This window comes from Paramisgurnus dabryanus, chromosome 8, assembly GCF_030506205.2.
Source record: "Paramisgurnus dabryanus chromosome 8, PD_genome_1.1, whole genome shotgun sequence".
Lineage (NCBI taxonomy): Eukaryota > Metazoa > Chordata > Actinopteri > Cypriniformes > Cobitidae > Paramisgurnus > Paramisgurnus dabryanus.
The window spans coordinates 18874105-18889074 of NC_133344.1; the positions used below are offsets into that span (position 1 = coordinate 18874105).

At 38.9% G+C, this 14970-nt stretch overlaps 1 protein-coding gene across 1 annotated transcript in view; it reads right to left on the minus strand.

The window, feature by feature from the left end:
- Positions 1-357: 357 nt before the first annotated feature.
- Positions 358-14970, minus strand: part of b3glcta (beta 3-glucosyltransferase a) — a 79290-nt gene continuing 64677 nt past the window's right edge. Inside the window, exons 9-15 of the mRNA XM_065280857.2 lie at positions 14062-14193; positions 10603-10672; positions 9314-9427; positions 5923-6022; positions 5353-5472; positions 4748-4892; positions 358-1316 (exon numbers count right to left, since the gene is read on the minus strand). Coding sequence (XP_065136929.1) covers positions 1158-1316; positions 4748-4892; positions 5353-5472; positions 5923-6022; positions 9314-9427; positions 10603-10672; positions 14062-14193 — 840 coding nt within the window. The 3' untranslated portion in view covers positions 358-1157. The remainder of the gene's footprint in view (positions 1317-4747; positions 4893-5352; positions 5473-5922; positions 6023-9313; positions 9428-10602; positions 10673-14061; positions 14194-14970) is intronic.

Here is a 14970-nt window from a genome sequence, read left to right on the forward strand (position 1 = left end):
GCGTATTTTTGACATTGGCTATGCTTGTCTTCTTTGTTCAAATGTCAAACCTTGTTTACACTGATGCACATAAATGCTCTTTGGAAAATGACTCAAATCATACTGAGAAAGACGGATAATCATATTTTGCAAACACAAAGAAAGTCCATGGCCGCTTACAAAGCAAATACCACTGTAGGTAATTCTGATTTTTTTCTGATTAAGTTTTATTTCTTTACTTTAATGTTATGTTAATGATAAAATATAAGCTTTTCCCAGTGCTTAAGTTTTATTTCTTTACTTTAATTTTATGTTAATGACAAAATATAAGCTTTTCCCAGTGCTATCAGATCTACGGACCCCACTGTACGATATACTGTGATATTCCAGGTTTAGATGCATTTATGATCAAAAAGTAAATTTGCAAATGACTCCTCCCAAAGTCAGACACAGTTCCATACAGTATCTGTTTGATCAGGCCTAAACAAATTACTTTCATAATGGAAATCCAGTAAGCCCGAGGAGTGTATAGATCAGACAAACCGCTGAGCAGACACAATACCAGACACTTCATCTTGAGATGTTTTATTAATCATGAACCAAATTTAAAAACAAATTATTTTAAACAGGGCATGTCTGAGGTACCGTTCTTAAATTCAGTCTCGACGGTGTGGCGTTAATAATGAGAACATCCTGTTGTTGTGAATCTTTTTTTGCACAAATTGCAATTCTGTGATAGCATTTCAATAATATTACACTGACAACGCCACTTAAAAAAAACTGAAGCTCGGATGTATAGAAATAATAAGAAATGTAATGTATTCAGTGCTAATGAATCTGTGTTCAGTATTGAAATCAGGACTTTGTGAACAATGATTTAAGGCAATAGTTTATCATAAATCTCAATATCATAACTGACACATAATTCACATCATTTAGAAATCAAAAGTGTTTAAAAATCAATCTACAAATACCTTGGACAGGTTTGTATATAAATATTTTTTAAGACGTGTATTTCCAACATACATCTAAAACATGCACCAAAGCACAGTGAGAAAAACATTCATACAGATTCTTCCATACATGTTTGTGCAAGATTCACTACATTTATCCATGTGTCAAAACAGAGTATGTGCTTCAACAGTACACATATTTATTTACACACACAATCGCAAACATTATAATTCATCCTTAGTGCCTTTTTGTAGTACATCCGTGTTTAAGTCATCCTTTAACCATTTGTTAAAGACTGCAATAGGGTCGATGTTCCAGTGTTTGTGGAAGGAAACGGGGGTCTGGTGTGCCAAAAATTCCTTCGCGTAATCTTCTGGACGTGCCTGAAATTGAACAAGATAATAAACATTCAAATCTGATTAAAGTTGCTAGACACAAACAAAACTCTTGCAATCTCCAAGTTTTAATCTTATTTTGGTGCATCAAAGAATGTTTGAGAAAGTACAACCAGTTCAAACACGGGTCATGTGACTCTACAGAAAAATCAAAAACCTAAATAGTAGTGAAAGTTGGAACTTAATGCAATAGTTCAGAAAATCCTAAGTGTATTTGGCTTTCTTATTTCAGCCAAGCACAGCAGGAGTTATATTAAATAATGTCCTGTCTCTTTTCAATTTTTAAAAGGCTATATGGATAGTGCCCCATTATTGATGCTCCAAAAAGCACATCTATCCATCCAAAATGTCAAAGGTGAAGAATAGGAAACATTTCGATTTCAAACCTTAATAACTTTGTATATACGTGCATGAGTTCATGAGAAAGTTGAGGTCACTCAGAAGACATTTAATAACTAAATGCATTAGTTTTCGATTTAACATATATACAATGATTTGCAAAAGCAAGTTAAAAAAATTCATGTGCGAATGGGGCAAATTTCATGTGCAAATGGGGCAAATTTCACGTGCGTGTGACGCAAATTTCACGTGCGTGTGACGCAAATTTCATGTGCAAATGGGGCAAATTTCACGTGCGTGTGACGCAAATTTCACGTGCGTGTGACGCAAATTTCATGTGCAAATGGGGCAAATTTCATGTGCGTTTGACGCAAATTTCACGTGCATGTGACGCAAATTTCACGTGCGAATGGGGCAAATTTCACGTACGAATGGGGCAAATTTCACGTGAGAATGGGGCAAATTTCTTGTGCGAATGACCCAATTTCACGTGCGAATGGGGCAAATTTCACATAGGAATGGTGAAAATTTCATGTGACAAAGGCGCGAATTTCACGTGCGAATGATGGAAATTTCACATGCGAATGGGGCAAATTTCAGGTGGGAATGGGGCAAATTTCACTTGCGAATGACGCAAATTTCACGTGCGAATGACGCAAATTTCATGTACAAATGGGGCAAATTTCACGTGCGTGTGACGCAAATTTCATGTGAGAATGACGCAAATTTCATGTGCGCATGGGGCAAATTTCACGGGCAAATTTCACATGGGAATGGGGCAAATTTCAAATGCGAATGACGGAAATTACACATGCGAATGACGCAAATTTCATGTGGAAATGGGGCAAATTTCACGTGCGTGTGACGCAAATTTCATGTGGAAATGGGGCAAATTTCACGTGCGTGTGACGCAAATTTCATGTGCGAATAACGCAAATTTCATGTGCGCATGAGGCACATTTCACGTGCGAATGGGGCAAATTTCACATGCGATTGCCGCAAATTTCACGTGTGAATGGTGAACGCAAATTTGAAATGAAGCGAGTTAAGTCAAAATGTTTCAGCGTCCAACTACACGTAAAAAGTTAGATTGATTCGCTTCATTCGTGTCTGGTACACTCTTAAAACGGTTGTGTTAAAACAACACATTGTGCGTCTAGTTAACAAGTTAGGACGACACAAGTTAAGGACAACACAACACATTTAACTCTTTCCCCGCCATTGACGAGTTATCTCGTCAATCTGCAATACCGTTATTATCAATACCGCAACTTATAAAAACCGGAAGTATTCCCCTAGGGCAAACAGCTGTATGTCCGTGTATGTTTTAAAGATCGCTCTGCATCTAATCTCTATCAAAATCCTTCACAAAAATGTAATTATCTCAGCTTTTTGCTCAAAATTTGGTGTTTTTGATGAAACCTACACATATTTGAGAGGTGATAAAAACAGAACACATGAAGGTAGGATGAAACGGATCTTTTTGTTTGAAAGCAGAGGGTCTGTTCTTTTATTTCATATATTGTATGTTTATATATTTAAAAAGGAGCATTTTCTGGAAGGCATTAAACTTTTGTGAAAATCATGAAAAATGCTGGCGGCGAAAGAGTTAACAAAAAGATGTGCTAAAGTGGACATTTCACAAGACTTTTTTAAGATGTCAAATAAATCTTTGGTGTTCCCAGAGTACATCTCAAAATATCATATAGATAATTTATTACAACATGTTAAAATTGCCACTTTATAGAGGCTGTTTACACTTGGCATTAACATGCGTTTTTGCCGATCGGATCACAAGTGGACGACGTTAATGCCAGTTGTAAACGGTGTTCAAAACGTTTTGAGCTCGTCCACTTTCGACCACTTTCAACCAAATCCAGAGGTAGTCGAAACCACTTTCGATCGGATCGCTTTGGAGTTGCGGAACGCAATGTGGTTGAATGTGTTCGAACAGCCACACGCGACTGCCTTCTCTCCGCCCATTTATCTAATCTGAGCTATTAAACACAAGTTTTACGTCTTTTTTTACTTCTGGCGTGAACATACGGTGAACAGCGCTATTTTTAGCCTTTCATTGATAAAACTACTGCGGGTGTTCTCCGTAGTTTCGTTTTGAAAGCGTGAAAGTTGCGCGATCCTATTTCATCAATTGCGCTGAAAATTCAGAAAAAGCTCTTACATACACACGTACAAAACACTGTGCAGCACGTTTACTTGCTAAACAAGCAGTGGACTCCGACATAATATTAGTTTGCGTCCATATAAACTCATAATTACTCCCGCTCGCGTTTGAATGACAGCAGAGAGACTCACCCACCGTCTCACAGACCACCCCCTCACAGTTTTCAGGACAGATGCGGTCGAAAGTGGACAAAAGAGATGGATTTAAATACCAGGTGTAAACGTAATGTGTCTCTCTCGTCCACTTGTGATCCGATCGATCAAAACACATCTTAAAACCAAGTGTAAACAGCCCCTTAGGTTTGAGCAAAAATGTGCCGTTTTGGGTGTGTCCTTTAAAATGCAAATGAGCTGATCACTGCACTAAATGGCAGTGGTGTGGTTGGATAGTGCAGATCAAGGGGCGGTATTATCCCCTTCTGACATCACAAGGGGAGCCAAATTCAATGACCTATTTTTTCACATGCTTGGTTTACCAAAACTAAGTTAGTGAGTTGATCTTATTCACATTTTCTAGGTTGATAAAAGCACTTGGGGCCCAATTAAAGCACTTAAACATGAAAAAGTCAAATTTTTATATGTCCCCTTTAAAACAACAGAAAATGTGTTGTGTTCCAATAAAAACGCAGAGATTTACACTGGGCTGAGCTGTCTGACCTTATCCGAAGCATCCGGCACAATGATAAATTTAGACTGACAGGAAAACAAATGGCTCAGGTGGCAGCATCCCTGCCGCGCTGCCTACAATTTTTGTCTCATTTGATTACCGTACAAAGTAGTGTGGGACGGCGCTGTGTGCTGGCAGTAAGATGCATGTTCTTTTAATCTCATTATACTTTTGGTGACATACATACAGGCTGGAAAAAATTGCTCTGAATTTCTATTGTGTGAATGTTTACCTGATGGAAGAGTGGACTGTGTGTAACAGGGACTCGTAGTGCATTGAGACACATTCCCAAAACCATGTCATCAGGAGCGTCGTTGCTGTAACACTTACAGCCGCTGGCTAACAACTGTATCACAGCCTCACGACTGAACACCATCCTATATGATACACAACACAGTTTTACTTAGTACTGCACACATTAGTTGGCCTCTCCTAAATGCATTTAAACACGTTGGTTACGCATAATATAAATATGTAATTATTGATATAGGACATTGATTTGCTTTTGTTGCTGAATATACCATACAAGGGGTTGTTTTTGCATCCACATCAAGCACGCCATCACTTGCGGGAAACTAATTTCACCTGCTGTTGTTTCGAAAACGTACTCACAAATTGCCAAGCACTTTAGGGGGCAAATTAGAGAGCTCAATTTCCATTTGCGATTGCTCCACTTTGTTGTGACATAAATTTTAAGATTACTCATAAATGTCAAACATCGTTTTTAAATCGCTGTTCTTTTTCAACTTTTTGCAAGAAACAAATCAGCTGGTGCACCTTAAATATTCACTGAGGAAAAAGGAAGATGGCTTTGTGTGCTTTATTTTATGAACTCACCCCCCGCCACCTGTGATGTAACTGTAGCCTCCCTGGCCCAATCCATAACCATAGCGCTCACCTAGACATACTGGCTCACTGGAGTCATAACAGCTCAGCAAGGCCTGCAGTCTGGGTAAGCTGTGAGAAGAAAACACAAAATGCCACCCACCAACACATGAATTGCTTTAAACACCAATAATTTTTAACAAAGCAATTTAATAGAATTTAAAGGGGCACTTCACCCCTTTGCATTAATCTTTGTATAGTTAGAACCCCAGTCATGTTTTTGAATGGTCATGCATCATTTCCTCAGTTGCCGCTGAGACAGGAGAAATACAGATTTCAGTGTTGCACTTCCTTCTTTCAATGATGTAAAAATCATAATTTTGCATCATTGAAAGCAGGAAGCCCAATATCTTTGTTGAGGGGGTGAGACTATAAACACCCCTTTTCTTGGTCAAATAGGCACCAAATTTGAAATGTATGTTACATTACGACTACAAATATGACGCACTTTCAATAAAGATTAATGTTTCTCCGGATGAAATGCTCCTTTAAATGTATAAAGTTTCCTGCATGCACCCTTACCTTATAAGAGTATCATCATCCACGATTAACAGCCAATCAGTCTTTGGCACAGACTTGCTTAAGTATCTCCTTAAGATGGCAAATGTCTTCCCACAGTGACCTACACGCAGATAAAGTACTTATTTATTTACAAAAACAAAAATATTGTTATGAAAGTTTTATTTTAAAAAAGTGGCTTTTATCCTTACAATGGAAGTGAATGGGGACCAGGGACTGTCAACTCCAAAAATTATAAAAAGCAGACTCATGAATTCATTACAACTAAATCATATTGTAAACTACACAACAAAATCATACTTAAAAACAATGCTAATGTACTGTTGGCCATGATAAAAGGAGCATTTTCAAAATGTTCTATAGTAATTTTTTTACGTGGATATGCATTGCATTTTGTCACAATACGCTTGTGTTGAACATCTGTGTACACAAACAAGTCAAATAAACTATACTTTGCAAGGCTGTGTGTTCAACCATACGCGTACGTTCTATACTCCTGACAGCCAGACAGTAAACGATCCAGTTTCTACTACATTGTGTGTTTTTAAAACCCAGAGGCGAGCTGACTTTGTGTGACTTTGCTGAGAGCTTTACAATTTGGCGCTGTCGTTCAGCCTTCAGCCATTGAGAGAAATTGTCAATTAATGCCCACCATCCGTCCACAGTCTGAAAGGAAAACAGAATGGAAGTCCAGGGAACGGAACGCTATATCACTGTTACGTACTCTCTGTATGAGTACCGCAGACATGATGTGATATTTCTTAGTGTCTGAGTGAACTTTCTTCCTAAGCAAACAATCAGATAATGATAATAAAGACAAGTTCTCTTGTCACTGACATTGGAAAATAAAAAACAAGGATGGCTCTGCTGCACGGTGGAAGAATAATGTGAAAAAGCATAAAAGCGTAAGCAACAATGAGGTCTGAGGGAAAAGACCAGAACAGAATGTGCTGTTGTTCGACATCACAAGGAGAAAGGGATCCTCTCCACAAACATCACAGGCTTATGTAGTGTGCCATACCTTCAAAATATAGTGAGGCTCAAAGGTATACATTGAAAAAAAAAACACTCAGTAACACAGTACTACACAGTTATTACACGTACAGCTAATGCAATAATAGTACTGACCATGTAGACTGGGTTTATATCGTAGTAGGTCATCAGTGACCTGAATGTTAGCTAGTGTCAGAGCTGGAGAAAGGTACTCAATGTCACAAAGATGCTCTGATATACACATTTATTTTCGATTTTCATTCTGATCATCAAACAGATGAAACTTTTTCTCAACAAATACGATTGTGCATTGTTTAGTCCACGTTCCTGTATGGAAGACTCAGACTTACAGCTTCATATTACACCTTTGTCTGATCTAAGAGACACTACTGGTTCCAGCCTACATTGCAAAAATGATTCAAGGTTTAACCTAATGATTCCCCTGTAATATGAATATGCGAATTAGGCCCCGCCTCCACTCAATTGTAGCAGCTCAGACAAAAGATATGAATATGCAAACAGGTGCCCACCTCTACTTAATCACAGCAGCTCAGACCATATATATATAAATATGCAAATTAGTCCCTGCCTCCCCTAAATCGCAGCAGCTCAGACCATAGATATGAATATGCAAACAGGTCCCCGCCTCTCCTCCATCACAGCAGCTCGGACCATAGATATGAATATGCAAACAGGTCCCCGCCTCTTCTCAATCACAGCAGCTCGGACCATAGATATGAATATGCAAACAGGTCCCCGCCTCCACTAAATCGCAGCAGCTCGGACCATAGACATGAATATGAGAATTAGTCCCTGCCTCCACTCAATCGCAGCAGCTCAGATCATAGATATGAATATGCAAATTAGTCCCTGCCTCCACTCAATTGCAGCAGCTCGGATCATAGACATGAATATGAGAATTAGTCCCTGCCTCCACTCAATCGCAGCAGCTCAGACCATAGATATGGATATGCAAATTAGTCCCTGCCTCCATTCAATCGCAGCAGCTCAGATCATAGATATGAATATGCAAATTAGTCCCTGCCTCCATTCAATCGCAGCAGCTCAGACCATAGATATGAATATGCAAATTAGTCCCTGCCTCCACTCAATCGCAGCAGCTCAGACCATAGATATGAATATGCAAATTAGTCCCTGCCTCCACTCAATTGCAGCAGCTCAGACCATAGATATGAATATGCAAATTAGTCCCTGCCTCCATTCAATCGCAGCAGCTCAGACCATAGATATGAATATGCAAATTAGTCCCTGCCTCCACTCAATCGGAGCAGCTCAGACCATAGATATGAATATGCAAACAGGTCCCCGCCTCACTTAATCACAGCAGCTCAGACCATATATATATAGATATGAATATGCAAAAAGGTCCCCGCCTCTTCTCAATTACAGCAGCTCGAACCATAGACATGAATATGAGAATTTGTCCCCGCCTCCACTCAATCGCAGCAGTTAGGACCTTAAGCCCGGAATACACTGCAAGATTTTTGCCCTCCTATAAGATCATTACCTTATCACACTGTGCGACATTGACCGTTTCAACTCGGGTACGACAGGCATGTAGACTGTACGATGACACGGAAGCATCGGAGGCTGCGTCACACGTCAGGGCAACGTCACCAGCATGCGCTCGTGGTAAACAAATACCAGCGCGCAGGTCGTAGCAGCAAACACACTGTGCGGTGATCATGCCGAAATTCTGAATTTCAATCGTAGCAGCTCAGACTGTAGATAAGAATGTGCTAATTAGTCCCTGTCTGCAGTTTTAGACACATAACTGCTAAGTTCGGATTCACAATGCATATGTGAGCACGTTTTTTAGCTCTGATGTTAACAGGTTAAAACACTGTCAATGTGCTACGATTGTTTCAGCCCCAAGTCTATGCAGAATTCATACATAATATCTATGTGTTGACGTAGGAAATCAAGACGATGTTAAACCTCTGGAATTAGACTGTCTTTGGAAAACTCCAATTTTAGGGGGCAAATACTCAGCAATGGTGTTAAATGATAAATCTGCACATAGTTTGTCTTAAAGTATATTAAAAACACCACACAGACATGTAAGCAACAATGAACAGCCCTAGTACCCATTCACTTTCACTGTATTGATTTACAAAAGATTTATTTTCTTGGGTTTCACGAAAGATCAAATCTCATACAGGTTTGCAAAATAACAAAATTAGATTTTTGGATTAGTCTCATAAAACTGTTTTGGTTTGTTACATTTTGAAATGACATCATTACAATATTTCACTTTAGAGCAAGAACAAAAAGTTTCATGCCAAGAAATCCGAGTATGTACACCGGAATTACCATTATCATTTTCTGTACAACAAGAAACTTTTCTGACACCAACATAAAAAAAAACATAAGCACTCACCCCTCTCTGTGTTGGGTACCCCCAGGTTAATAGTTGGTATAGAGGGATCGGCGTAATCGCTGTAGTACTCAAGTAGTGTGGCCTGTTTCCTCCATGTTTTCTGTACTACAGGGACTGCCATAAAGAAACACACTAGTATTATACAAAAAGCAATGTTTTGGCGCCACAGTAAAAGGAGAGTCTCTGTAAAGTCAGTTATTAAATGTGTTTCCGATTTTGTCACACCACAGAAAAATGTGTTATAAATCACCCAACCATATGTAAATGATAGAAAAAACGCCATGTATATAAAAAAGTTATCAAAATCTCAAATGCTGGGCTGAATGTGCTGAAACCACGCCCGCCCACATGCGGGAAAGCTGCCATCTCTCTACTTTCAAATACCGCTACAACCTGAATGGATGCCCGCTATTGTTTAAGGGGCGGGGCCATGCGCGGTGACTCAAGTGCATCATCAAGCCACCATAGCCACCATTCGCCTAAAATCAGAAATGGTAAAAAATGTTTCCGCCTCTATTTTTTTTTAAATATAATTTTTTTGGGCCATTTTGCCTTTTATTTGACAGACAGTAATCAAGAAACGACAGGAAAGTAAAGTGTGGAGAGAGGGGCATGGGATCGGCAAAGGACCTCGAGCCGGGAATCGAACTCGGGTCGCCGGAAGTGCGTATGCATCATATGTGGGGAGCACTGTCCACGACACCATAGGCTCCGACCCACCTCTATTTTTTTTAACAGGCTTTTGTGAATGCAACCTAAAAATAATTAAAAAAGAAATATCGTGTTCTTCCTAATATCATCCTTAAAACTCCTCAGAGTGACTTGTAAAAGATAATTGGGATAATCGGAGCAATTAGATGTAACTGAAGTGTCAAGTTGGTTCTTTTCGTTGTCTTTTCTCCTTTCCAGATGGTTCTCTGCATTCAAATTGCAACACTTTATCTGTCTCATTAAGTAACAATTGATACCGGGTGCTTAGTGACCGGCTGGAGTTGCAGTGAAGGACCTTAATACTGTAGAGGGGCCTGGAGGAATGCCCAATAAGGCTCTCAGCCAAAGCACTCTCCATACAGAGCCACTCCGCAGGGTAAACGGCGAGAAACGATCGCTGAACTGTTCAAGCGAATGGTACATTGGACTTCAAGTGAAAATGGTCAAAGTTCACAATGCCACCCGTGACTTCCACACAGCTCCTGGCGAGGGGTATTAGTTCGGTAAGTGCACTCGTGATGAACAGAACAAACCCTCGAGAAGGACGCGTGACTGATTTTCAAGGACGTAAAGCTCACCTCGGTCGGAGTGGAACTTCTTGCAGGTTTTCACGGCTACGAAAATGTTTTCGCTCTTAACAGGCTGACCCTGAGAGGAAAATAAAGAGAAAGGTTTGATGAATAACATGATAGTCAGGGTCTATACTGAAGTGTGCATTATCATTTCTGTGTCCTATCATGTGAGTGGTACAGCATTAAATTATCAGCACAAAAGGTCATGGGTTCGAAATGTATACCTTGTAATACAAAGTCACTTTGGATAAAAGCATCTGCTAAATAAATAAACGTAGATGGAGAGTAAGGTAAACATTATGCACGTTCCAGCCCCTAATGTATTTAACAGCTAAAATGGATGCATATCCTCAGGAAACATCTGACCTGCCAAATCACTCTCAACAAAAACACAATTCGACCTCTTTGGTTCCGGTTTGGTTCTGGATTTAAAGTATGCAAAGGTCTGATAACCTAAGGTCCGCGGAGCTCAGTGCTGCTCCAGGGAGATTGTGTTTTGCACTCGACCCGCTGTGAATATTAAACACAGAGCGATCTGGAGGTCTGTGGTGAGGGGAAGATTAAACATCATGGAAGGAAATGAGAGCTGCTTTCAAATAAAATGACCTGACAAAGCTGTGACCGGTTTAAAATAGTCTGCAGCTGAGACAGCTGATAATTCACATTGTGCTGAAAATAGGCATGGTTATCTAAAATGCTATGCAGGTATTATACAATTATATTTAACCTTGAGCAGCGGCACTGCTAAATAGTCACATCTTTCTTGTTTAAATTTGGTGGAGAAGATATTTAAGCAATGAAACATGCTTATCGCACTGTGCTATTCTAAAGACTGTATACAGGTATTATAATAATTTTAACACCACAACCTGAAGAAATTCAGTGGGGCAAGTTGTCACACTTACATTAGGTATGTGTTTTATGCATTTCAATTTATATTGGCCAAAACCATATTTGAAAAAACAATATTAAATCTCATTTGCAGACCTCTTACCATATCCCTAAAATACTGTGATGTGTAAAAGGGACATTTTCATGCCATTATAACAAATCATCAACATCTGCCACAGAAAGTGACTAAAAGGCTATTTAAATATGCAGGGCAAATGTTTTACATAATAAGAAGTACAAATGCTTTTTGAAAAATCCTCTTCAGTTCACCATATTCAGTGCATCGGCTGCTTATGAATTCTAAATCGCAAAATAAAAAAAAACTTTAAAGTGCTATGAGTGAGATTGTAATGGTTCATTATGGTTATCTTCTGTTGCATAAGGAAATTTAGCAATCAATATGTACCAAATTATACAAAATGACCCATAAGGAATTGAGTTACCTTACGTAAAACAGTCCTATCATAATGCTCTTCATCTGTTGGTATTGCTGTATTACTGTATTCTCATACAACAACCACTCAAAACTAATAACACACGGGAACTGGGTAGTGCAAATCATTTTTACAGGTATTACAGTTTAATATTACACAATAATGAAAAAAAAGGTCTTTTAATAACACCTATGACATTACATTTACAAATTACTAAACCAAATACTGTGTTCGTGACTTTGAATGTCTTGTTTTATCTTAAAGACGAAAGTTAATGGGTTTTCCTCGCGGTATGCATTTGTTAAAAATTAGCAAATAAAATATTTCAAATCAATATTTATTGTTCCTTACCTTACTTGTGAGTAAAATAGCCATGTAATAAGTGGGATAAGACCCTTCAATGTGTAAACCAAGAACACTGATCACACTGTCTGGACTTATTTCTGCAATAACAACCAGCTGCCTATACATTATCCCTTACATAGATATTAGCACCATACAGTAGAATAGTTTAAAGGATAAGTAAATTTTCTTTAAAAAAAAATCCAGATAATTTACTCACCACCATGTCATCCAAAATGTTGATGTCTTTCTTTGTTCAGTTGAGAAGAAATTATGTTTTTTGAGGAAAACATTCCAGAATATTTCTCATTTTAATGGACTTTAATGGACCCCAACACTTAACAGTTTAATGCAGTTTAAAAGTAAAAAAAAAAATATATGCACTTTTAAACCACAACTTCTCGTCTATATTGTTTATTGTTTCAAATGGTCCGCAAATGTTCATTTCATATATGTAACACGTGACCTTTTCAACGGCATTACGCAATTACGTGAGGTCGCGCTGGCACGTCACACAGCCGGAGGAAGAAGAGAAGTTGTGGTTTAAAAGTGCAAATTTTTATTTTTCTTGCCAAAAATGACAATTGTTTCGCTAGATAAGACCCTTTTGCCTTGTTTGGGATCATTAAGAGTCCTTTGAAACTACAATTTTAACCTGCATTAAACTGTTAAAGGAATAGTCTACTCATTTTCAATATTAAACTATTATTACCTTAACTAAGAAGAGTTGATACATCCCTCTATCATCTGTGTGCGTGCACGCAAGTGCTGGAGCGCGCTGCGACACTTCGATAGCATTTAGCTTAGCCCCATTCATTCAATGGTATCAAACAGAGATAAAGTTAGAAGTGACCAAACACATCAACGGTTTTTCTATTTAAGACGAGTAGTTATACGAGCAAGTTTGGTGTTACAAAATAAAACGTAGCGCTTTTCTAAGCGGATTTAAAAGAGGAACTATATTGTATGGCGTAATAGCACTTTTGGGAGTACTTCGACTCGCCTGAAAAGTCCGCTCCCCTTCTCCCTCTCATAATGGGAAAGGGAGGGTGTTACTGCGCCGAGTTGAAGTACTCCCAAAAGTGCTGTTACGCCATACAATATAGTTACCCTTTTAAATCCGCTTAGAAAAGCGCTACGTTTTATTTTGTAACACCAAAGTTGCTCGTATAACTACTCGTCTTAAATAGGAAAAACGTTGATGTGTTTGGTCACTTCTAACTTTATCTCTGTTTGATACCATTGAATGAATGGGGCTAAGCTAAATGCTATCGAAGTGTTGCAGCGCGCTCCAGTGCTTACGTGCACGCACTAAGATGACAGAGGGATGTATCAACAATTCTTAGTTAAGGTAATAACATAGTTTAAGATTGAAAATGAGTAGACTATTCCTTTAAGTGTTGGGGTCCATTAATAAAAGTCCATTAAAATGAGAAAAATCCTGGAATGTTTTCCTCAAAAAACATAATTTCTTCACGACTGAACAAAGAAAGACATCAACATTTTGGATGACATGGTGGTGAGTAAATTATCTGGATTTTTTTTAAGAAAGTGGACTAATCCTTTAATGTATTTTGCTTTATGTTTTTGTTCAGTCGTAGAAGCTCCTGTCTGCTCCAAAAAAATGCCTTAGTACAAATCGTGACAAATAAAACCTACAATTTCTTGCAGACATCACAATTATCACTTCTTCTGTGTTGGCAGCGCATCAAACCGGAGCCAACGTTCTCCCCAGACAGACAGCTTAAAGGTTTTTGTGAGGTGTTAAGCGGTTTTGTAAGGTGTTGAGGTTACCTACACACAGAGGTGAATGGCTGCTGACAGTGGTGGCACAATGTTGGGCCGCTGGAGACTCATCTGATAATGTGCAAAACTCAGGAACCGCCGTCAGTCGAGGCCCCTTTCCCTCCTCCCAGATGTACAGCGCCACCTGTAGGACAAGATGAACTGTTTACACCTGGTATTAAGATGAGTTTTCGTGTCCACTTTCGACTGTGTCAACAAAAAACCCTGGGTTGGGAAATGTTACGTGACTTCAACATGACCATCATGGCTCTCTATGCCACAGCTACAACAGGTAAATGATGTGTGATTTATTCAATAACCGCAACCTAATTATATTTATTTTAAACAGCATTCTAGGAAATATGTTACATAAGGCAACTTAAAAATGAAAATAGAAGAAAAGAAAATGTGATGGTCATGGTGCATCCTAAGTTATCAGACTGTCTGTCCTCAGCTCTGCAGGAGCTTTGCAAGAAGGGACAGAGGAGGAACAACGGCTGAAAAAACATACTAATCCCACAAGAACTGAATCACAAAGAATATGATGTTTCTGAGGCCATGAAGACTGGATGGGAATTATTTACTTCTAAGAATTTGATGGAAAGAGAGAGAGACAGCTTGAGAGATTGAACAAGGTAGTGAAATACAAAATGTCCTAGAGAAATGTGACGGCAGATTCTGGCAGAGCTGTTCCAGTTAAAGAGCGACATACAGGTAAGAAGCAAAGGAAAATTACAATAAGAGCAGGTCTCTATTTTCACATCATCTAGCATTCGTACAGTAATGTCAACACAGCAGTCACAAACATGAAATATGTCAAGTATGTCCAAATCCTCATTAAAGTTAAGATCATGACAACACAAACAAAGTCCCTTTAGGGAAGCCACGGCACTAGGCGGACATCTATGCAACACCTCTGAGC